A 21,695-nucleotide genomic window follows, 5' to 3' on the forward strand; every position below is an offset into this window, starting at 1 on the left:
CAAAACACCACTGTTAAGACAATAGGGGCTACTACTGACTGCTACATACCCCCCCAGTCGAATGTTGGCAGTCCCTGACAACAATAGCCCCATCAACACATTTCTGTAATCGCAATGTTGTGATGTAACGATGGACCGCTGGCCAAACAAACTCATTCTGGGCATAACGCACTGGCGGTACACCCGCTGTGGAGCGACTAGTCCGCCGCAAGCTTGTCATATCATCAGCAAGTGTAGAGGTCGGTCTCTCATTAGGACGGTCAGATATGGCAGTCGGGGGTGTCACTACTGTTGCAGGCCCAGTTACTGTCGGGGTGGTCACAGCTTCCACAACACCCCCGTTATCATCATCGTCATCCCACAACCAGGGCTCACTTGTGGAGGGGTGTGTCATAGTCACTTCCTCTCTGTCGTTCTGAACTGGTCCCTGAGACTGACATGGGCGTAACATGTCACGGTGTAGCGTCCGCGTCTGCTTGGTCAGGGTATTTTGGACTTGGTAAACGGGACTATCAACATGAGGGTGGGCCACAATGCAGTAAGGGTCAGGTTCCCACCTACTGTCCAATTTCCCTAGTGGCTTCTTTACTCGTACCAAGACTAAGTCGCCCACTTTAAGAGGGGTGTCCTGCACCGGCCGATGATTAGGGTGAACTTGTTCTTGTAGTCTCTCACATACTATCCGGTGGACAGTCTCTAATCTCTGACGGTGAGCCTGAATCCAAGTGGGCAGGCCTCGATAAGGAAATTCATCGGTGTCTTCAAGGTTGAGGTCTCCCACACCTTTTCCGGGTCGCCCAAAGAAGAGAACATATGGGGCGTACCCTGTGACAGAGTGGATTTGATTATTATAGGCCCATAGCAATTCAGGCAGGTACTGCGGCCATTGTCGCTTCTTGTCGGCTTCCAAGGTACGGATCATCTGAAGTAATGTGCGGTTAAATCGTTCACATGCCCCGTTCCCCTGTGGATGGTATGGGGTGGTGCGTGACTTTTTCATTCCATAAATACGTTGCACTTCTTGCATGACTCGCCCCTCAAAGCAGGCGCCTTGGTCAGAGTGAATGCATTGAGGGCAGCCGTACACTCGTATGAAGTGGTGACACAGGGCCTCAGCAGCCGACTCAGCAGTCTGGTCCTTTGTTGCAACGGCTACAGCAAATTTGGTAAAGTGATCTACCATAACTAAGCAATACTGATGCCCACTTGCAGAATATCCCACGGCGAGATAGTCAATCATCAATACTTCAAGTGGCTCTTTCGTCACTATGGTCTGTGTTGGAGCCCTCTGTTCAACTGCTTTGTTGATTTCGCATGCTCTGCAATCACGACATACTTCTTCAACAATGAAGCGGAGACTCGGACAGAAGATCAATCGTTGGAGCCACCTAAAGGTCTTCTCAGCTCCAAAGTGACCATTCCTACGATGTACCTCGGCGGCTAGTGGACGGGCCAGATCAGTAGTCACTACAATTTGATAACAGGCGTCAATTTCAGTTGGCAAGTATACACGCCGTCGTAGGATCCCGTCCCTCATCTCCAATCGGTTCCACTGCCCCAGTACCGCTAATACTTCGGGTGACAGCTGGTCTCTTTCATCAGTAGTAGGCTTGCACCCCTTTTTAACACAACGGCATAACAGTGCCAGGCTTGGATCACGTTGCTGGAGCCCAATCCATTCTTGGTGGGATGGGCCCAGGAAGGGAGCTACTTGAGTTCCCAGTATTTCGCTCTGTCGAGCAGTCACCACCTTTTGGGAAAACTGGGTGAAATCAGGTACCTCTGTTGATTCTAATTCTTGATCTATGTCCCCGACCGGTGGTTGGGTGGTGACTCGGGACAATGCATCGGCATTCTGATTCTCATTTTTGGAGCGATATTTCACACTGTAGCGGTACTTAGAAAGTCGGGCCATCCACCGTTGCTCCAGGGCACCTAGCTTTGCATTATCCAAATGTGCCAGTGGATTGTTGTCTGTCAACACTTGTACTTCTGCCCCGGTGAGGTACCCCGTAAACTTCTCAGTCATTGCCCACACAAGGGCTAATAACTCCAAGCGGAAGGAGCTGTAATTAGCAGGGTTTCTTTCAGAGTCTCGTAATGACCAGCTGCCATATGCGATCACTCTTTCTTCTCCATTCTGGATTTGGGAGAGTACTGCCCCAAGACCATATTGGCTGGCGTCTGTATAAAGCTGAAAGGGTAGATGGTAATCAGCATATGCCAGAATTGGAGGGTTGGTCAAAGCATCTTTCAGAGTTTGAAATGCTCTCTCTTGTTCGATACCCCAAGGCACGCATTGAGCCTTCGGACCCCTAGCGGTATTCCTCAATAGCGCATTCAGTGGTTCAGCTTTGTGTGCAAAGTCTTTCACAAACCGCCTGTAATATCCAGCAAGCCCTAAGAAGGCACGGACCTCTCGTAGGGTGGTAGGAGTGGGCCAGTCTCGCACAGCCGCAATCTTCTCACTGGATGGCTGCACTCCACGTCCTGATATTCGATGTCCCAAATATTCAATTTCTTCCTGTAACAGGCGACACTTACTGGGCTTCAACTTCAAACCGTGCTCTCTCAGTCTCCTAAAAACCTGCCCCAGCTTCTGAAGATGATCTTCGAATGTAGCGGAATAGACAATGATGTCATCAAGGTAAATCAGAGTGAATTCGAAATTGAAATCGCCCAGACATTTCTCCATGAGCCGTTGGAATGTACCCGGGGCATTGGTCAGACCAAAAGGCATACGGTTGAACTCATATAGACCCATTGGGAGGATGAAAGCCGTCTTCCCTTTGTCTTTCTCACTCATGGGGACCTGCCAGTAGCCACTTGCTAAATCCAGGGACGAGAAGTAACGGGCCTTGCCTAAGGCCGTAAGCGATTCTTCAATACGGGGGAGCGGGTAAGAGTCACATACAGTGCAGGAGTTCAGTCTACGATAATCCACGCAGAACCTTAAAGATCCGTCCTTCTTTTTGACTAACACCACTGGTGCAGCCCAAGGGCTTTGACTCTCTCTAACAACTCCATTCTCCAGCATTGAATTCAGCAGATCTTTCACTTCTTGGTACTGTTGGGGTGGTATCTGCCGATATCTCTCTCGGATGGGAGCCGCATCTCCAGTGGGTATTTCGTGATAGATTCCCTGTGCACAGCCAAAGTCATTCTCATGTCGTGCAAATGAGGCCTTGTGTTCTCCTAGCGACTGGTCTATCTTTCTGACTTGATCAGTGGTGAATCGGGAAACATTTAACTTCATCCGTTCCCGCAGCAACCGCCCTTCTTCATGGGAGACAATGAGCCCTTCTGCTTCTGTGGACACGGTCACTGACCATTCCCCCTTCCCGGACAGGGTCAGTTCTAAAGGTGTCGCCTTTCGTATTTCAGCTGGGACAGCATAGACCTTGGCAAGGAGGCTACCTGGAGTCAGATCTAAACTCTGGTTATGGGTATTGACACACCGCACCAACACTCTCCCCTGGGTTACCACAGACAAGGAGCGAGCCACAAGCACATTAGTGCACCCGCTCTGGTTAGATAATGGGTCAATCATGACAGAGAGGCCTTCTAATTTCCGGGTGGTGCCCAGTGGGAGCGATATAATAGTCTCTCTTTCAGCTGGTAGTGTTATCTTGGTGTGATGAGGAACAGTAATACAGCCCACGGGCTGTTCTCCACCGGTGGCTCTCTGTAGTCCACACATCCTTATTAGTCGCTGTAAGGCAGCCCGAGTGGGTTGGTGAGCAGTAGCTTCTCTCCAATAATTATGCCCATCTCTAGCAAACAGCAGGTGGTCCATGTCCTTCAGAATATTCATCCCTAAAATTACGGGGATCTGTTTATCATAGCCCTCCTGGACTACGATAATACCTCTTCTGCCTAAGTCTCGGCCGCATATGTTCACGTCCATCCAGACTACTCCGCATACCGGGACAGGTAGGTTATTGGCTGCCACCACACTCACAAACATCTCAGGGTCATACTGGGCAGACTGTTGGAAGTACCGTTCATAACATTCTCTTCCCATAGTGGTAACCTGTGATCCCGTATCTATCATTCCAGTAACAAGAACATCATTCATCTTGACCTGCAATACTGGGCTTGCTGCAATCAGTGTATCATCAGGGCTCTTAACTTCCTTCACTCTGTTAAATATTATATATTTACAATATTCTCTAGCAGACATGGGGTTAACACTCTACTGACATCATAGTCTTATATTTTGGGTGCATGGGTGCGGTTAGAGTAGACCATTTTAGAAATCTCCTTACATAGCTACAAGATGGAAGGTAACACCCACTCTCATGAATATAAATGAGTAAGAAATACACATGTCTGGGTCTGTCTTTGGGAAGACCAGGGGAAGACCAGGAGGTCTGTCTTTGGGAACACCAGGGTGGGTGGTCCAGGCAGATGGACATCCATGGACGTCGTAACCAGCCCAAGTCCACCAACCAGATGACAAGCATGAACCAAGCTGTAACTACAAGATATCCAGATGATTTAACTTCTCTGAAGATGTAAGCTATTGACAATTGACTGATATTTGTGTTATTTGGACATTTTCCCTGTTCCTGTGTTTTCCTTCAAGATATTAATAAACCTCTACACTGATTTATAACAAGCTGACTTCTTCCTATCGTGGACAAGGCCAGGTCCGGATATTTAACAGTGGACACAAGTCTCACCAGCGAATACAAGATATTTAACAGTGGCGAGCCAAGCACGGTTGGTTTTTTCCTGTTTTTCTCGTTCCGTTCACTTGCAATTAAGGGGGAAGAGAGGAGTATTTTGCAAGTTGTATGAATTGCAAGATTCAGGAAGACTTCGAAAAAGAACTTATATTGGTGAGATACAGATGACTGTTGTACGTGTTATATGATACGGAAGCCTGTGTGAGGAAAGCCTGTGAGGAAACACAGAAGGACCACAAGTGCCAGACGTACTGAGAAAGTTCTGATGACAGGGACCAACTGTTCCAAGGACAAGCTAAAAGTGAAGCTTTCTACAGTGGTGAGTAAAGATTTTACTTTTAAAGTATGGAAAAATTAGAGTCATTGTCTAAAAAGTGTAACGTTGATTTTAAAATTGTGCCTAGTGACAGTATAGAGAGTATATGGCAAGATTTGTATACACAATGTGAGCAGGCAAATTCTAAGATTGAAAATAGAATTTGTTCTACAAAAGAGAAGCAGGTATTTAGGAATATTGCTTCTTTGGTAAAGATTTTTAATGACATGGTAACAGAAAAGAAATTAAGTAATAGTATGCATAAATCTGTTCAGACAGATGAGAAATCTCAATATGTTGATAAAGAGCACCATGTGGCAGTAATGGCCATAGATGGTGAGGAACAAATGATACAAGAAACTAAATTGAAATTAAAATCTCAGGAATATTTGATGAATCTGAGTAAACCCATTCCCACATATGATGTAAAGATCCATGTGTGTAGAAACTCAGAAATTTTTGAAAGCCATGCAGAGAAATTTGATCTAAATATTGAACAGAGAAATAAACTGTTTAAATTATGGCTTCCTATTGATTTTACAGAACGTTTGTCTGCAAAAATGTCTTATGATAATGAGTCAGATGAATGGTTAAAAGACAGTGATGTGGAGAGATTAAAGAAATTAATCTGGTGCACTAGAGGTGACAGCATGCCAACACCTGATATACTGAATGAGATAAAGATTGGCAGAAAAGAATGTACATATGCATTCATGTCTAAATTTGAGAGAACATACAAAACTGTCATTCAAAAGGTGAACTCTTCATCTATGGTGAAAAGTTTTGTTAAAAAGTTCAAATTTTTGGATGCAGTCACCCTTGCCAGTGCCTCAGATAAGAAGACTTTATTTGAAGCTGCTAGTTTATTGGACATGGCCAGAAGACATCAGAAACATATGGCAAAAGCAAACCGAGTATGTCCAAAGCAAAAAGCAAAGCCTATTAAGAGACATCTGTCAAATCATGTTAAAGTGTCCCCTATTTATAGGAGGGAAAGTGACAAAATCTATGAGAAACGTAGGAAATTACATGTTGCATATAAACCATATGCCATGCAGGAAAATCCACAAATTGAAATTCCAGTATTAACTGAAATTAAAGAATTGCAGCCAACCAAATCTATTGATAGTCAAAAGATTGTATCTGGGAATGTACCAGTTGTCTCCAAAATGTCAGATCTTTTCAGTAACCCAATGGCATCTGACCTGTCTTATATTCTTAGGAAAAGGACAAGCTTGGCATTCTCTCATGACCTGGCGAGGCTATTATGGATGGACGTGTTGACAGGAAGTTCATGGGTTTAACTTAAAAATATATATCTGAAAGGAGGTCAGGGGTCAAATTTAAAAGTATCTCTGAAGGAATGACTGTCTACTGAGTTTTACTTACGTACTATTTGGCTATGTAAAGAGAAATCCCTTTTATATGAGGAGAAGTCCAATGATCAGGTATAATCCACATTATTATGTGATGATGTTCATAAATAATCCTAATTATGCTATTGTGAATAATACTATGGATCATATCATTATATATATATTTACACACAGGAGGAGAGCCTGATGTGTGGTGAAGACTTTTTGTCATAGCCCACTCTCTGGAAGCAGGGAGAGGAGGAACATGTTATGTACAATATATGAAGATATGACATGTATATGAATATATGTACAATATATATGATCAAATAGTACTAGGGATCCATAAAGTTATTAAATTTTCCATTGGTTAAAATCAATATTGTATTAATTTGGTTTTTGCTAAAGTTTATCTATTTTTCAGATCAGAAATGTCATATATGGAAAAATGGATCAGTTCAATCAGTGATGTCCATTCATTCATTCATTCTTTCCTTATAGCCAAAAGAATACATGGAGTGTCTAACTATTAATGAGTAAACTAATTTCACATGGTGTGACTAATAACAATGCATGATAAAGTGATAGAAGTTATAACTTACCTTAAGCATGTTTTTCAATAGTTTCATGTAAAGTCCATGTTTTTAGGATTTTCAAGTTATAATCCATTTTGTTTAAAGGCATGTAACTAGGCATGGAGCTCTTACTTACTGTGAGAATAAGTGTTCGTTCATGTGGTCAGTTGATTGACAGCAACACATTGTGACCTGTGACCCTGATGGGCTGGTCAGTATAAGTGTTATGTGTGTTATGTGTCCACTCGTATATACAACAGATCTGTGACATCACAAATAGGCCTAAGAAAATCAGGATGCATCCAACAAGGAAAAAAGGAAAATATATCCAACAAAGAGACGTCTATTTTCTTTCTATTTTCTATTTCTTTCTATTTTCTATTTCTATTTTCTTTTTCTTCTACTTTCTATTTTTTATCTTATATGATCCTCTATATTAAATTGGGTAATCAGCAAATATATGAGAAATCCATCAAAAGGAATTTCAGGTTTATACCTACAGGAAAACCAAGTGTTCAAGTCACATGAGCTGAGGAAAAGGTGACAGATGCAGTAGGGTGAAGGTTATTTTAGTTTGTGAACATTTTGTAGCAAAAGAAGAAGCTTTTGACTAAGATATAGATAGCTCTTCAATATATTTGTTCAAACCTGACAAATAAAGGTTTATTGGGGTAATTGGATCATGGGATAATAAATATATTAGGTATGGTGGAAAAATCTAGTTAGCTATAGCCAGTATTGCAGTATTGATTTATTGTATTATTATTCATTATGTATTCTTACATGTACACACACACTTGCATACACTTACACACATCAACATCTACAAACATTGGGAAAACAAACATTGGGAAAACAAACATTGGGAAAACATAAGTGTCTTATATGCAAATAAGATAAGCTAATCATCTTCATGAAAGGAGAAGCATAATATCATCAAAGGATATGGGATATCAAGAGAGATAGTCTCTGGTTTATTCTTCAAACTTCTGATTATAGGATGTGACATATTTTGAAAAGTTTATGTTTATATACTTATTTCATATATATGGTATTCACATACAGCCAGTACACAAGAATATATACAGTTAAGTTAAAGACAGTCAAGTATGTTAAGTCTTGTCTCTATTCTTGGTATTGGAGGTATCTGAAAGGTTAAAAAAGGACACAGGAGTCTGTGAAGAGACGAGGTGTTAAGAGGAAACTTTAGTCACATAAGTTTTTATGAATAAAGGGTTAATATTGTGTCTCAGATAAGGAACACAATGATAATTAATAAAGTAATGTTCAAAATAAAATTATTTCTTATTAAAAAGGATAATAAAGTGATTAAACTTTAGAAAATGTATGATAAGTATGATAACACAATCATATAGGAACATATGTTTAGTATAATTGGTGAAAAGTTCTAACTAAAGAATAAATATTGTGATTGTCTATAGAATGGTAATTAATAATCACATTATATTTCAAAGTCGTGTTGCAATTTGTCATCACAAGTAATGTATTACACATATATATTCATACATATAGATATAAAGATATATATGTTGATATATGATGTTTATATAGATTATTGTATCCAAAGTACTATTATCTGATAGTTTGATAAATGTATTGAATATCAATATTTTAATAAGTCAAATATAAATATTGATACAATGTAAAGAGAAGTCTGATCTATAAATGAATGATATGGTACACTGTGATATTATAGTTTAGTTAATTGCCTAGTTTGGCTTAGCTATTAGGGAAAGAAAACTTATCTTCAATCAAGTCCAAGATTATGAGAAAGTTTGATATCAAATGTTAATAAAAAGACTTTAACAGTTACAAGAAGAAGATGTGCGGGAAAAGACAAAATCTGAAGGTATGATGCTATATGCTTAAGCTTATGCCAAGGACTGTGTTTGAAAATTATTACTGGAGTTTGGAACCTTTGATCAGCTGATGATTGGACAGATATAAAGACGTCCTCATCAATGTTTGGTGGAATCCTTTCTATTTCAAGACTTCAAGTTGTTTGGTGAGCAAAAGGGTTGTGAATGATAGAACCCGAACACAGATATTGTGTATCCATGAGACTGAGATTCCAGGACTGAACCTTACTGACAAGCAGCAGGGATGATGTCAGAATTCACACTTGCCTTGCTTTTGCAGTATTGCTCCAGAAGTGTCACATTGTTGTTCTACAGTGACAGGTGGTAAAGGTAAATACCAAAGGAAACTCCTCTACAGTCTATGTCTTGGTGAAGTGAAACATATGGACTTTGTTGTTATATCAATATCTTCATAATATGAACTTTAATGGACAATGGTATAATATCTGCACAACATGGAGGAAATCTATAAAGGACTTTAGGTCAAGAACTGCATTTGTGGTAAGCCTTCTATTATGACGGAAGAAGATGACCAGAAGACCAGACGATGAAAGAAGAGTCTTCATTAGGTGTAGGTTAGATAGTGTATCAAATTGTTTCCATCTTTGATCACAGTTTACCATAACATACCATAACATTTATGACAAAATTTATTGCAAATTGATGAAATTATTGTTATATGGACAATTAATGAAAATTAAGTTCCAGTATTCAGCAAAGAAGAAAGAAGATATAATCTAATTGAATGAATATTGTTGTATGGTATATCTTGAGAGTTCAAACAGATATTTCACTCTCAAAAGGGGGAAATGTTAAATATTATATATTTACAATATTCTCTAGCAGACATGGGGTTAACACTCTACTGACATCATAGTCTTATATTTTGGGTGCATGGGTGCGGTTAGAGTAGACCATTTTAGAAATCTCCTTACATAGCTACAAGATGGAAGGTAACACCCACTCTCATGAATATAAATGAGTAAGAAATACACATGTCTGGGTCTGTCTTTGGGAAGACCAGGGGAAGACCAGGAGGTCTGTCTTTGGGAACACCAGGGTGGGTGGTCCAGGCAGATGGACATCCATGGACGTCGTAACCAGCCCAAGTCCACCAACCAGATGACAAGCATGAACCAAGCTGTAACTACAAGATATCCAGATGATTTAACTTCTCTGAAGATGTAAGCTATTGACAATTGACTGATATTTGTGTTATTTGGACATTTTCCCTGTTCCTGTGTTTTCCTTCAAGATATTAATAAACCTCTACACTGATTTATAACAAGCTGACTTCTTCCTATCGTGGACAAGGCCAGGTCCGGATATTTAACAGTGGACACAAGTCTCACCAGCGAATACAAGATATTTAACACACTCTTTTATTCCCTTCCAACGCATGCCCCGCTGCGCTGGAACCTTCTAGTTTAAAGGCGGCTGTCTTGGGAACTTGTCTGGGCATTTTGCAGCGACATGTCCCAGTCTTCCACACACCCAGCACTGGATCTCTCGCCGAGGTGGTCGTCTCTCTGGGCCCCCTCGGTAGACCCAACGTTCTCGGTCCTGTTCTGGGCCCCCTCGGTAGGCCCCTGACACTCCACTCTCAGGTACTTTATTCACTCTTCCTCCTTCATAGCCTCTCTTGGCCTGCTGTGCATAATCTTCGCAGCGCTTTGTTAGGTATTCTACTTGTACCTGTAGTTTCTGAATAATGGACTCCAGGTCTCTGGCTTTTCCTATAGCTGCTGCTTCAGCCCCTTGACTTAGTGTGACACTCTGTCTCACCTGTGGCTCTATCACTTTACTATTCGCACGGTAAATTGCCTCCACCCGTATGTCACTGAAGGTAGATTGTGGCCGTCTCCTTATCTCATCTTGCATTGCCTCTGCTATGATCTTGTCACGTATTCCTATGACAAACTGGTCTCGGAGAGTACGGTCATAGTCGGCTATAGCGTTGGTTCCCCCTTTTTCCCTAACGTCATTGAGTAGTTCTTGTAGGGCATTGGCATACTGAGGGAGAGTTTCAGTTTCTGACTGGGTTCGCTGAAAGAACCTGACCTTTAGGGAACCTAATGATGCTGTCTCTCCATAAATGGTCTCTAACAAAGTCACTACTTCATCAAATGTCTTTTTCTCATTAGCTGGTTGTAGCCTGACAGTCGTCTTGGCGTCCCCTGTCAGCGTCAGTGTGGCTAACTGTACTATCACATCTGGTGCAATGTCATATATCTGCTGTAAGCCTCGTATCTGATCTGCCCATTCAGCTACCGTCATATTACATCCATTAAATTTTGTCACTTGGCTCATCACTGAGCCCGGTGGCACCATTCTCCTTCCTGGTAAAACAGCTACATTGGGACTATCAGCTGGGGCGCCTGAGCTTGACCCGGCATAGGTTCCCTCTTCCCTGTCCGACATGTCTCCTGAGCTACGGATCCTGCCGACTACGCCAAAATGTAAGTCCGGGCCAGCAGGTAACAAGGATCCGCGACTAGGAGACAGACGCACACTGGCAGGTATATAACACAATTTACTTATGGAAAATGGGAAGGAATCAACAAAATAAAACTAAGTTACATATAACAGTATGAGGATAACGCACGCTATAAACTGGCCCTAGCTGTCCCTGAGATACTTGTACGGTACCGGGTTTATACAGTCTCTCTCAGCTCTCTGTGGTGCTCCCTCGATGCAGGCCTGTCCAGGAACTCAGCAGACTCTGTCTTGCTTCTGTCTTGGGTGAAGGTCTGAACAAAGTCCAAGGCACAGTCCGGCTTTAGTCTCCAGAACAATCTCCACAACACTGCCGCTTTCTCCAGTCAGTCTCTGCAGTGTTTCAGGCCTTCTCCTATGGCCTACAGCAGCAATGGCCTCTCACAGGTCCTCACAGCACACACACCGGGCCCACACCACGCTGCTCACGTCACTTCCTCTGGACCGCACCATTTACCAAACAGAACAGGGTGATTATTGTCTCACAGTAGTACAGTCCCAGGCTATATTTCTTCACAAGAGTAGATGGCAGCAAAACACCACTGTTAAGACAATAAGGGCTACTACTGACTGCTACACGTCCACCCATCCTTTTCTAGATTGGGGCATCTGTCATGTTTCAGCAGGTTTCAGATTCCTGACTGAGCTTTATAGTGAAAACAAATGCCCATAGACCTGGATATGACCATATAATAAACCTCTATATGCTGTATATTCCTATAGAGTATTTCAGTCTTCTGTGTAGGCCATAAAGACATCTATGGTACCGAATTATAAAGCTACAATGAAATCCAACATCCATATTCTGGAGGGTCAGGCCATTACAAAGAGCTACAGTATCAAGAGCCCAGACCAGGGAACACATGGACACATTTTGAAGACGACACAGATATGTGAACAAGGTCAAAATAAAGCTGGTTATGTATGGACTGTAGACTATGGGAAAGGAAAGATGGGTAGTGTGAGATATGAGGTTGTGCCAATAAACATAACCTTTATTAGATCTATATATATAAAACTTAAAACAGCACACATACACCAACCCACAAGCACAACACCACAGAAACACCAGACCACTCTAGACACACACAACACAAACACCACAACACCACCCAATAAATACCACAAACAAACACACACAAACACACTCAGATGGATGCACACTACACACACGGACGAACAGAGCGCATACGTACTTACACACAACTACCACACACATGGACAATTGCACTGCGCACGCACAAACACATGGATCACATCCGCACATACACGCATACATATACACAGACCACACACGTGCATGCACGCATGCATACATACGCATGGATTACACACGCACGCACTGACAAAACAGGTCTGGTATCCTTAATGGCTGTTTTCACACCGCGGTATTTTTCACGGGCCTCCTGGCTATGGATTTGGCGGTTCCATAGACTTCTTTGTGCACAAAGCTGTGAATTCTGCAGGCTCCATAGAAGTCTATGGAGATGTAGAATCCACGGCCCGGAGACTGTAATGTTACTGTAGTGTGCAAGCAGCCTTACTGAGCAGCAATATTGGTCAAGCGAAAACTGCCTCATAGTAAGATTGTCATTATTGCTGACTATACAGGGAGCTTTCATCGCTGAAGCACTACAATAGATAGTTGTGTAACTGGAAACCAATTTTACTCTTTTGTCTGTGAACTACTTATAAATTACACTGGAGGGAGGGGGAAAGGCTGCACTATGTTGTTAATTGGGTGTAATTGTTTTATATGTTTGTGTAAGGGGCAGAAATTTTAATCTTTGAGGAAAAATAGTTCAAAAAATAGTTGTAATAGTTTCTCCTACATAATATGTATTGAATATGTAAAAACAATAAAAATGTTGAAATAAAAAATAAAGTTGTTCACATCAATGTTATGACAAATTAATAAAATGTCAAAATAATAAAAAAAATTTAAAGTAGAAAAATAGATTTACTGTAGTGTGACATGGAAAATTTTACTATAACATAACCAATAATTAAACATATTTTGCGCGAGCGAAGCCGCTGGGTAATTCTACTAGAATGTCATAAGATACACGAGGCCACATCCAAGAATTAAACGTATTTAAATGAGGATGACCTTTTGCATTGGAATTCTAAGACCATTATGACATCACTAGAACATGATGACATCACAATGATGTCAAATGCAAATGAGGGTTGACCTTTACTGCGTATTTAAATGAGGCTGACCTTTTGCATTGGAATTCCAAGACCATTATGACATCACTAGAACATGATGACATCACAATGATGGCAAAGGTATAAACAGACCTGACACTACTGGAGCTGCTCAGAGGGTGGTGACAGATGAAGATGTCCATGCTGAGGCGAGGACTACAACAGGTAAGTACAATAGGAAAGATTTAGCCCAGTACTATAGGGGGGCATCTGGGGGGGAGGACTACAGCAGGTATGTACAGTAGCCCAGTACAGTACAGTAGCAGGATCGGGGAGGCCCCAGTGGATATGTCAGGATCGGGGAGGCCCCAGTGGATATGTCAGGATCGGGGAGGCCCCAGTGGATATGTCAGGATCGGGGAGACCCAAGTGGATATTTCAGGATCGGGGAGGCCCCAGTGGATATGTCAGGATCGGGGAGGCCCCAGTGGATATGTCAGGATCAGGGAGGCTCCACCCAATCTGATAAGCCACACTCACTAGAAATTTATGTCTGTGCAAATGTCGGCAGAGCCAAAAATTTCCGTTTTAGTAACTCCAAACAACTTTAGATTAATTCTCCCATGGAACATCACTAGCTCGTATGACATCACAAGGCCATGTGACATCACAGTCAGGATGCAGTGGAGAGAAATCATTTTGATTTTCCCTTTGTTTTGTTTTTTTATTTGCAGAAGTTCTTTACGCAAGATCTTCTCAACACATCAACAACACAGGTATTAGACTAGGGAATGGAGGGTTCCTTCCTTTAGCTTGTAAGCTCCTTGGAGCAGGGCAGACCTTAATGATGGTTTCCTATAGATTGTAAGCTCAGAAAAGCAGGGCTGCTCTTATCATGGAAGATTGGAAGGAACTCTCCGGAATAGATTGTAAGCCTTTAAAGTCAATAGACATCTTAAAGAGGACCTTTCATGGGTTTGGGCACAGGCAGTATTATATACCGCAGGAAAGCCAACAGTGCTCGAACTGTCGGCTTTCCCGATCTGTGCCCCAGGTGAAGAGCTATCAGTGCCGGTACCGTAGCTCTTCACCGTCAGAAGGCGTTCGTGACAGTCCGTCAGGAACAATGTCCTTCTCCACAGCAGTGCCTATCGCGCTGTACAGTGTGAGCGGGGAGGAACGCCCCCTCTCCTCCTGACAATACTCGTCTATGGACGAGCACTGTGAGAAGAGGGAGGGGGCGTTCCTCCCCGCTCACACTGTACAGCGCGATAGGCGCTGCTGTGGAGAAGGACGTTGTTCCTGACTGACTGTCAGGAGCGCCCTTTTCACAGTGAAGAGCTACAGTACTGGGACCGATAGCTCTTCACCTGGGGCACAGATCGGGAAAGACAACAGTGCGCTGAATTCAGAGCACTGTCAAATTTCCAGCAGTTTATAATACTTCCATGTATACATGAAAGGTCCTCTTTAAAACTGACTTTATTGGCAGGAATCCTCTCTTTTAGTCTAGGGCTAATGATGACCAGGATGGCTCCTATCTCTGAGGTTGGGGCTACATGGCAGCTTTGGCTGCAGCGTATGTCATGTGGTTGGAGATTACAGTGTTAGGGCTTTTCCATTTAATGGAAGTGAATGTGGTTGAGTTATGACAAGCACGTAATCTGCTATATTCTGGCAACAGCTTCAACTGGTGGTAAGACCATCATTGAGCCCTTGTGAGTCATCGAGACACAACCACATTCACGTTACTGGCGGTGATGCCGGAATTTTACCACTACATAGTGGTCTTTGACTGTGTGATGTGTGTTGTGGATGACGTTGCTGTGTAGCCGCTCCTGCCCCGCAGATAAGCAGCCATCATGGTCGTCATTTATTATGTATCATCATAGAGAGGATTTCTTACTAGTCTGTAAGCTCTCCAGAGCAGGATAACTACCATCATTAGAGGGGATTGTTCTATATTATATACATATTACTACATATATATCTATATACATTGTGAGACTTCGGACTCCTGAAAAGAAGAAGAGGAGAGGAGAAGAACTCCATCTGCCTCATGCAGGGTGTGGGGTGGGCAATGACAGGCATTTGGTTATTAATATAGTTGTAGTAAGTCCATGTGCCTCACAGGGGGTTGGGGGGAGGGGGACTGGTGGGTATGGGGGTGGGCAATGTCAGGCATTTGGTTATTAATATAGTTGTAGTAAGTCCATGTGCCTCACACGAGGTTGGGGGGAGGGGGACTGGAGGGTATGGGGGTGGGCAATGTCAGGCATTTGGTTATTAATATAGTTGTAGTAAGTCCATGTACCTCACGCGGGGTTGGAGGGAGGGGACTGGTGGGTATGGGGGTGGGCAATGTCAGGCATTTGGTTATTAATATAGTTGTAATAAGTCCATGTGCCTCACGCGGGGTTGGGGGAGGGGGACTGGTGGGTATGGGGGTGGGCAATGTCAGGCATTTGGTTATTAATATAGTTGTAGTAAGTCCATGTACCTCACGCGGGGTTGGAGGGAGGGGACTGGTGGGTATGGGGTGGGCAATGTCAGGCATTTGGTTATTAATATAGTTGTAATAAGTCCATGTGCCTCACGCGGGGTTGGGGGAGGGGGACTTTTGGGTATGGGGGTGGGCAATGTCAGGCATTTGGTTATTAATATAGTTGTATTAAGTCCATGTGCCTCACGTTAATAGCATTTAACCCCATCATGTCCCTCATATAAGGGTTGGAGACATTAATAAAGGACCTTAATGATGAAGATACGTAATTATTATCTCCATATGTCTCATATATCAGTAACCTTTATGTAAAGCATACAGAGGTTAATGTGAGGGCCATGATGGGGTTAACTGCATTCAGCGCACTGTCTGTTTTCCCTTTATGTGCCCCCGGTGAAGAGCTATTGGTGCATTTACCGAGAGCTCTTCACTGTCAGAAGGGTGTACCTGACAGACTAGCCGGGAATGCCCCTCCTAACAGTCTATCCGTAGCGCTGTACTGTGAGGAGTCATTCATTACCGCCCAACCATGACACTGAGCTGTGAGGAACACCCCCCCATTCCTGACAGTACCCGTCCATAGACTAGTACTGGGGTGACTAGTACTGTGGCGTTCCTCACCACTCAGTGTCATACCTACCCCTGATATATACAGTATGTTACTATATATATCTATATATATCCATATACATTGTGAGCCTTCGGGCAGTATTTCTAGACTGTAAGCTCTTCGGAGCAGGCGTCAGGTTTCTGGTCAGCAGTAGGCAGATGGATAGACATGATCCAGGGTTATATCACCGATCGCCATATTTGGGGTCAGGAAGGAATTATTTTTTCCCCTGAGACGTAGATCTCCGGGGTTTTTCTTTGCCTTCTTCTGGATCATAGGGTTGGGGTTCTTATCTCAGGACCTTATTTATGGATGGTCAGATGGACTATCACAGGAGCTCAGACTCCATGGACCTGAGATAAGAACCACAACCCCCATCATTTAGTAGGATATAATACAAGCCCTTATTATTAATAATGGCTCCTCTGCTTATTGCTAATAAAAGGTATAAAATTAATTTTTCCTATGTCCTCTGCGTCCCCTCAATCATTCACTGAAAAAATAGAAGACGTCAGACGTTTACCTTTAGGTTACATTCATATGGAGTTTTGTGGCGCTGTTTTTGCCACAAAACTTGTGTGAAGAATCAGCGCTGTAAAAATAGAATCCCATTCAGTTCAATGTCTAACACGAGTAAGACGGAACCCATTGAACTCAATGGGATTCTGTTTTTACATCGCTGATTCTTCACACAAGTTTTGTTGCAAAAACAGCACCACAACACTCTGTGTGAATGCCCCCTTACTGCCATTTAGTTAGACAGGTTTGGCATTGTTATGGGAAGTTCACACTGAGTTTTTTGGTCAGGATTTTGAGGCCTTATCCGCCTCAAAATCCTGACCAAAAAGACGTCTCCCATTGAAATCAATGGGAGCCACTCAGGAGTTTTTTCCAGGAGCCGTTTCTTCTGACTCCCCGAAAAAAGAAGCAAGGTGCTCATTCTTCAGGCCAAGTCGCCTCGCAATTCGGCCTGAAGACACTCCCTCCTCCGGACTAGGCCCATTCAATAGGCCTAATCCGGAGTGGAGTGTGTGGCTGGATGATGGTGCAGTGCACCGGCTTTCAGTCGCGGCCACCTGGCTTTTGGGCCGGAACCTGAGGTGGAAGCCGCCTCAGGTTCCGGACCAAAAATTGTCATGTGAACTTAGCCTTAGTTAGAGTAGGGACTCGCAAGAAAATGAGGACCCTTGACGTGGGTTGCGAGCTTACATATTTTTGCCAAAATATTTTTTTGGAACCTTTTTTCTTTTTTTTAAAGAACAATTTAATAGAACATTTTTACATTTTGGCAAAACTATAACCAATACCTCATTATCCAACTGATGTTAAATAAAAGTTGTTAAAAATATGTTTCTGTGTTTCAATTTGTAAAATGTTTAATGTGAAGAAATTTCTGCAGTTCTGTGGACATTGTATGAGCTGAGCTGCAGTAATGTCTTCACAGAACGTGAGATGTGAGATGTGGACCAGGCCTGAGAGGTGGATTAGAAATTATTCTTGTGGAGAGAAAAATCCAAGATTTGGCCATTTCTATGAATGTTATAACGTGATGCGAGTCTACAATTGTCAAATATATAGACCTGCCAGGTCTCTACCTGTATACTATTACATTGTAGGATCTCTGTAGATCAATGTCTGTCAATGTCAGCCTATATAGGGCAGCCAATAAGTAGTGGTCCCACCTCTAGAAGGAACCAGACTAGACCTGGTGAAATGTAAGAAATGTTTCTAAGTCTGGATAATAGGGGTAGCTGAATAGAGGGATAGTAATAGGTCTAATCATAAGCCAAAATAAGTTTGTACATTGACTGCAGCCCCCGCCACTAAACAGCGCTACTGCACTTGATATTTTAACCGCTTCTTGCACCCCACATCTCCCTCCCACACAGTACACCCCACATCTCCCTTTCACACAGTACACTGTGCACCCCACATCTCTCCCCCACACACAGTACACCCTGCACCCCATATCTCTCCCCAACACAGTACACCCTGCACCCAACATCTCTCTACACAGTACACCCTGCACCCCACATCTCTCCCCCACACACAATACTCCCTGCACCCCATATTTTGAAGACGACACAGATATGTGAACAAGGTCAAAATAAAGCTGGTTATGTATGGACTGTAGACTATGGGAAAAGAAAGATGGGTACTGTGAGATATGAGGTTGTGCCAATAAACATAACCTTTATTAGATCTACATCTCTCCCCAACACAGTACATCGTGCACCCCACATCTCTCCCGCCGGCAGATCCCACAAGACAACTGCTCAGAAGGAACGTTTGTTGGTTAGAAAATCAAAAGCCAGCGCCTCTTCCACTGGACCCTCATCCTAAATATAGCGTTGGTTGCAGAATGTGGTCAGTTCACTTCATTAAGACTTCACTGACATAAAACTAGTGAGGGTGTTCTGCGTCCACCCATCCTTTTCTAGATTGGGGCATCTGTCATGTTTCAGCAGGTTTCAGATTCCTGACTGAGCTTTATAGTGAAAACAAATGCCCATAGACCTGGATATGACCATATAATAAACCTCTATATGCTGTATATTCCTATAGAGTATTTCAGTGTTCTGTGTAGGCCATAAAGACATCTATGGTACCAAATTATAAAGCTACAATGAAATCCAACATCCATATTCTGGAGGGTCAGGCCATTACAAAGAGCTACAGTATCAAGAGCCCAGACCAGGGAACACATGGACACATTTTGAAGACGACACAGATATGTGAACAAGGTCAAAATAAAGCTGGTTATGTATGGACTGTAGACTATGGGAAAGGAAAGATGGGTAGTGTGAGATACGAGGTTGTGCCAATAAACATAACCTTTATTAGATCTTGTCACGGAGCAAAGGTATACGTCTTCCTCCGGAAGGTCTTTTGAATCAACACGGACGCAAGAGGTCGGGAGACAACAGCAATTTATTGTAATCCACAAAGTTAGTAGCCGGCGGCGGTCACATCAACCGTAATAACAATAAGTCCACAGAAGTCACAATCCAATGATAGCTTTGGTTCCTTGGTCCTGTAACTAAATCCTGGCTCTCTACAGAGCTGTGCACAGGCCGGCTAACTCATACTAACTCCAGCTACAACTATATACTAAGACTGTTACACCTATATCTGTGGGTGGGAAGGGCTGAGTCACAGATCCTTCCCCCCTCACCTATACCAAGGAGAGCAGACTCCCTGTCTACTATGGACAATGCACCATCCAACATCTTCTTGGAGACACTGATCAGATTATCTCCACCCATTGTCCTCACTGGTCCTCACTAGTTAGAGGTATTTGCATACAATGTGCTAACACACTAGACCCTAATCAGCCAACTACACATTGATGTATATAACAGGTTAGAGAATACATTCCACATGAAATATATATTACACATTGCCTATAGTATAGACTCTAACCATCCCGTGACAGATCTATATATATAGAACTTAAAACAGCACACATACACCAACCCACAAGCACAACACCACAGAAACACCAGACCACTCTAGACACACACAACACAAACACCACAACACCACCCAATAAATACCACAAACAAACACACACAAACACACTCAGATGGATGCACACTACACACACGGACGAACAGAGCGCATACGTACTCACACACAACTACCACACACATGGACAATTGCACTGCGCACGCACAAACACATGGATCACATGCGCACATACACGCATACATATACACAGACCACACACGTGCATGCACGCATGCATACATACGCATGGATTACACACGCACGCACTGACAAAACAGGTCTGGTATCCTTAATGGCTGTTTTCACACCGCGGTATTTTTCACAGGCCTCCTGGCTATGGATTTGGCGGTTCCATAGACTTCTTTGTGCACAAAGCTGTGAATTCTGCAGGCTCCATAGAAGTCTATGGAGATGTAGAATCCACGGCCCGGAGACTGTAATGTTACTGTAGTGTGCAAGCAGCCTTACTGAGCAGCAATATTGGTCAAGCGAAAACTGCCTCATAGTAAGATTGTCATTATTGCTGACTATACAGGGAGCTTTCAACGCTGAAGCACTACAATAGATAGTTGTGTAACTGGAAACCAATTTTACTCTTTTGTCTGTGAACTACTTATAAATTACACTGGAGGGAGGGGGAAAGGCTGCACTATGTTGTTAATTGGGTGTAATTGTTTTATATGTTTGTGTAAGGGGCAGAAATTTTATTCTTTGAGGAAAAATAGTTCAAAAAATAGTTGTAATAGTTTCTCCTACATAATATGTATTGAATATGTAAAAACAATAAAAATGTTGAAATAAAAAATAAAGTTGTTCACATCAATGTTATGACAAATTAATAAAATGTCAAAATAATAAAAAAAATTTAAAGTAGAAAAATAGATTTACTGTAGTGTGACATGGAAAATTTTACTATAACATAACCAATAATTAAACATATTTTGCGCGAGCGAAGCCGCTGGGTAATTCTACTAGAATGTCATAAGATACACGAGGCCACATCCAAGAATTAAACGTATTTAAATGAGGATGACCTTTTGCATTGGAATTCTAAGACCATTATGACATCACTAGAACATGATGACATCACAATGATGTCATATGCAAATGAGGGTTGACCTTTACTGCGTATTTAAATGAGGCTGACCTTTTGCATTGGAATTCCAAGACCATTATGACATCACTAGAACATGATGACATCACAATGATGGCAAAGGTATAAACAGACCTGACACTACTGGAGCTGCTCAGAGGGTGGTGACAGATGAAGATGTCCATGCTGAGGCGAGGACTACAACAGGTAAGTACAATAGGAAAGATTTAGCCCAGTACTATAGGGGGGCATCTGGGGGGAGGACTACAGCAGGTATGTACAGTAGCCCAGTACATTACAGTAGCAGGATCGGGGAGGCCCCAGTGGATATGTCAGGATCGGGGAGGCCCCAGTGGATATGTCAGGATCGGGGAGGCCCCAGTGGATATGTCAGGATCGGGGAGGTCCCAGTGGATATGTCAGGATCGGGGAGACCCAAGTGTATATTTCAGGATCGGGGAGGCCCCAGTGGATATGTCAGAATCGGGGAGACCCAAATGTATATTTCAGGATCG

The 21,695-nt window shown here is 42.7% G+C and overlaps 1 protein-coding gene across 1 annotated transcript in view; it reads right to left on the reverse strand.

The window, feature by feature from the left end:
* LOC142204512 (uncharacterized) overlaps positions 1-21,695 on the reverse strand; it is a 79,809-nt gene that overhangs the window by 23,799 nt on the left and 34,315 nt on the right. The window contains exon 2 of the mRNA XM_075275827.1: positions 1,841-3,142. Within this exon, the coding sequence (XP_075131928.1) occupies positions 1,841-3,142 (1,302 nt within the window). The remainder of the gene's footprint in view (positions 1-1,840; positions 3,143-21,695) is intronic.

Source organism: Leptodactylus fuscus, chromosome 5, assembly GCF_031893055.1.
Source record: "Leptodactylus fuscus isolate aLepFus1 chromosome 5, aLepFus1.hap2, whole genome shotgun sequence".
Classification (NCBI taxonomy): domain Eukaryota; kingdom Metazoa; phylum Chordata; class Amphibia; order Anura; family Leptodactylidae; genus Leptodactylus; species Leptodactylus fuscus.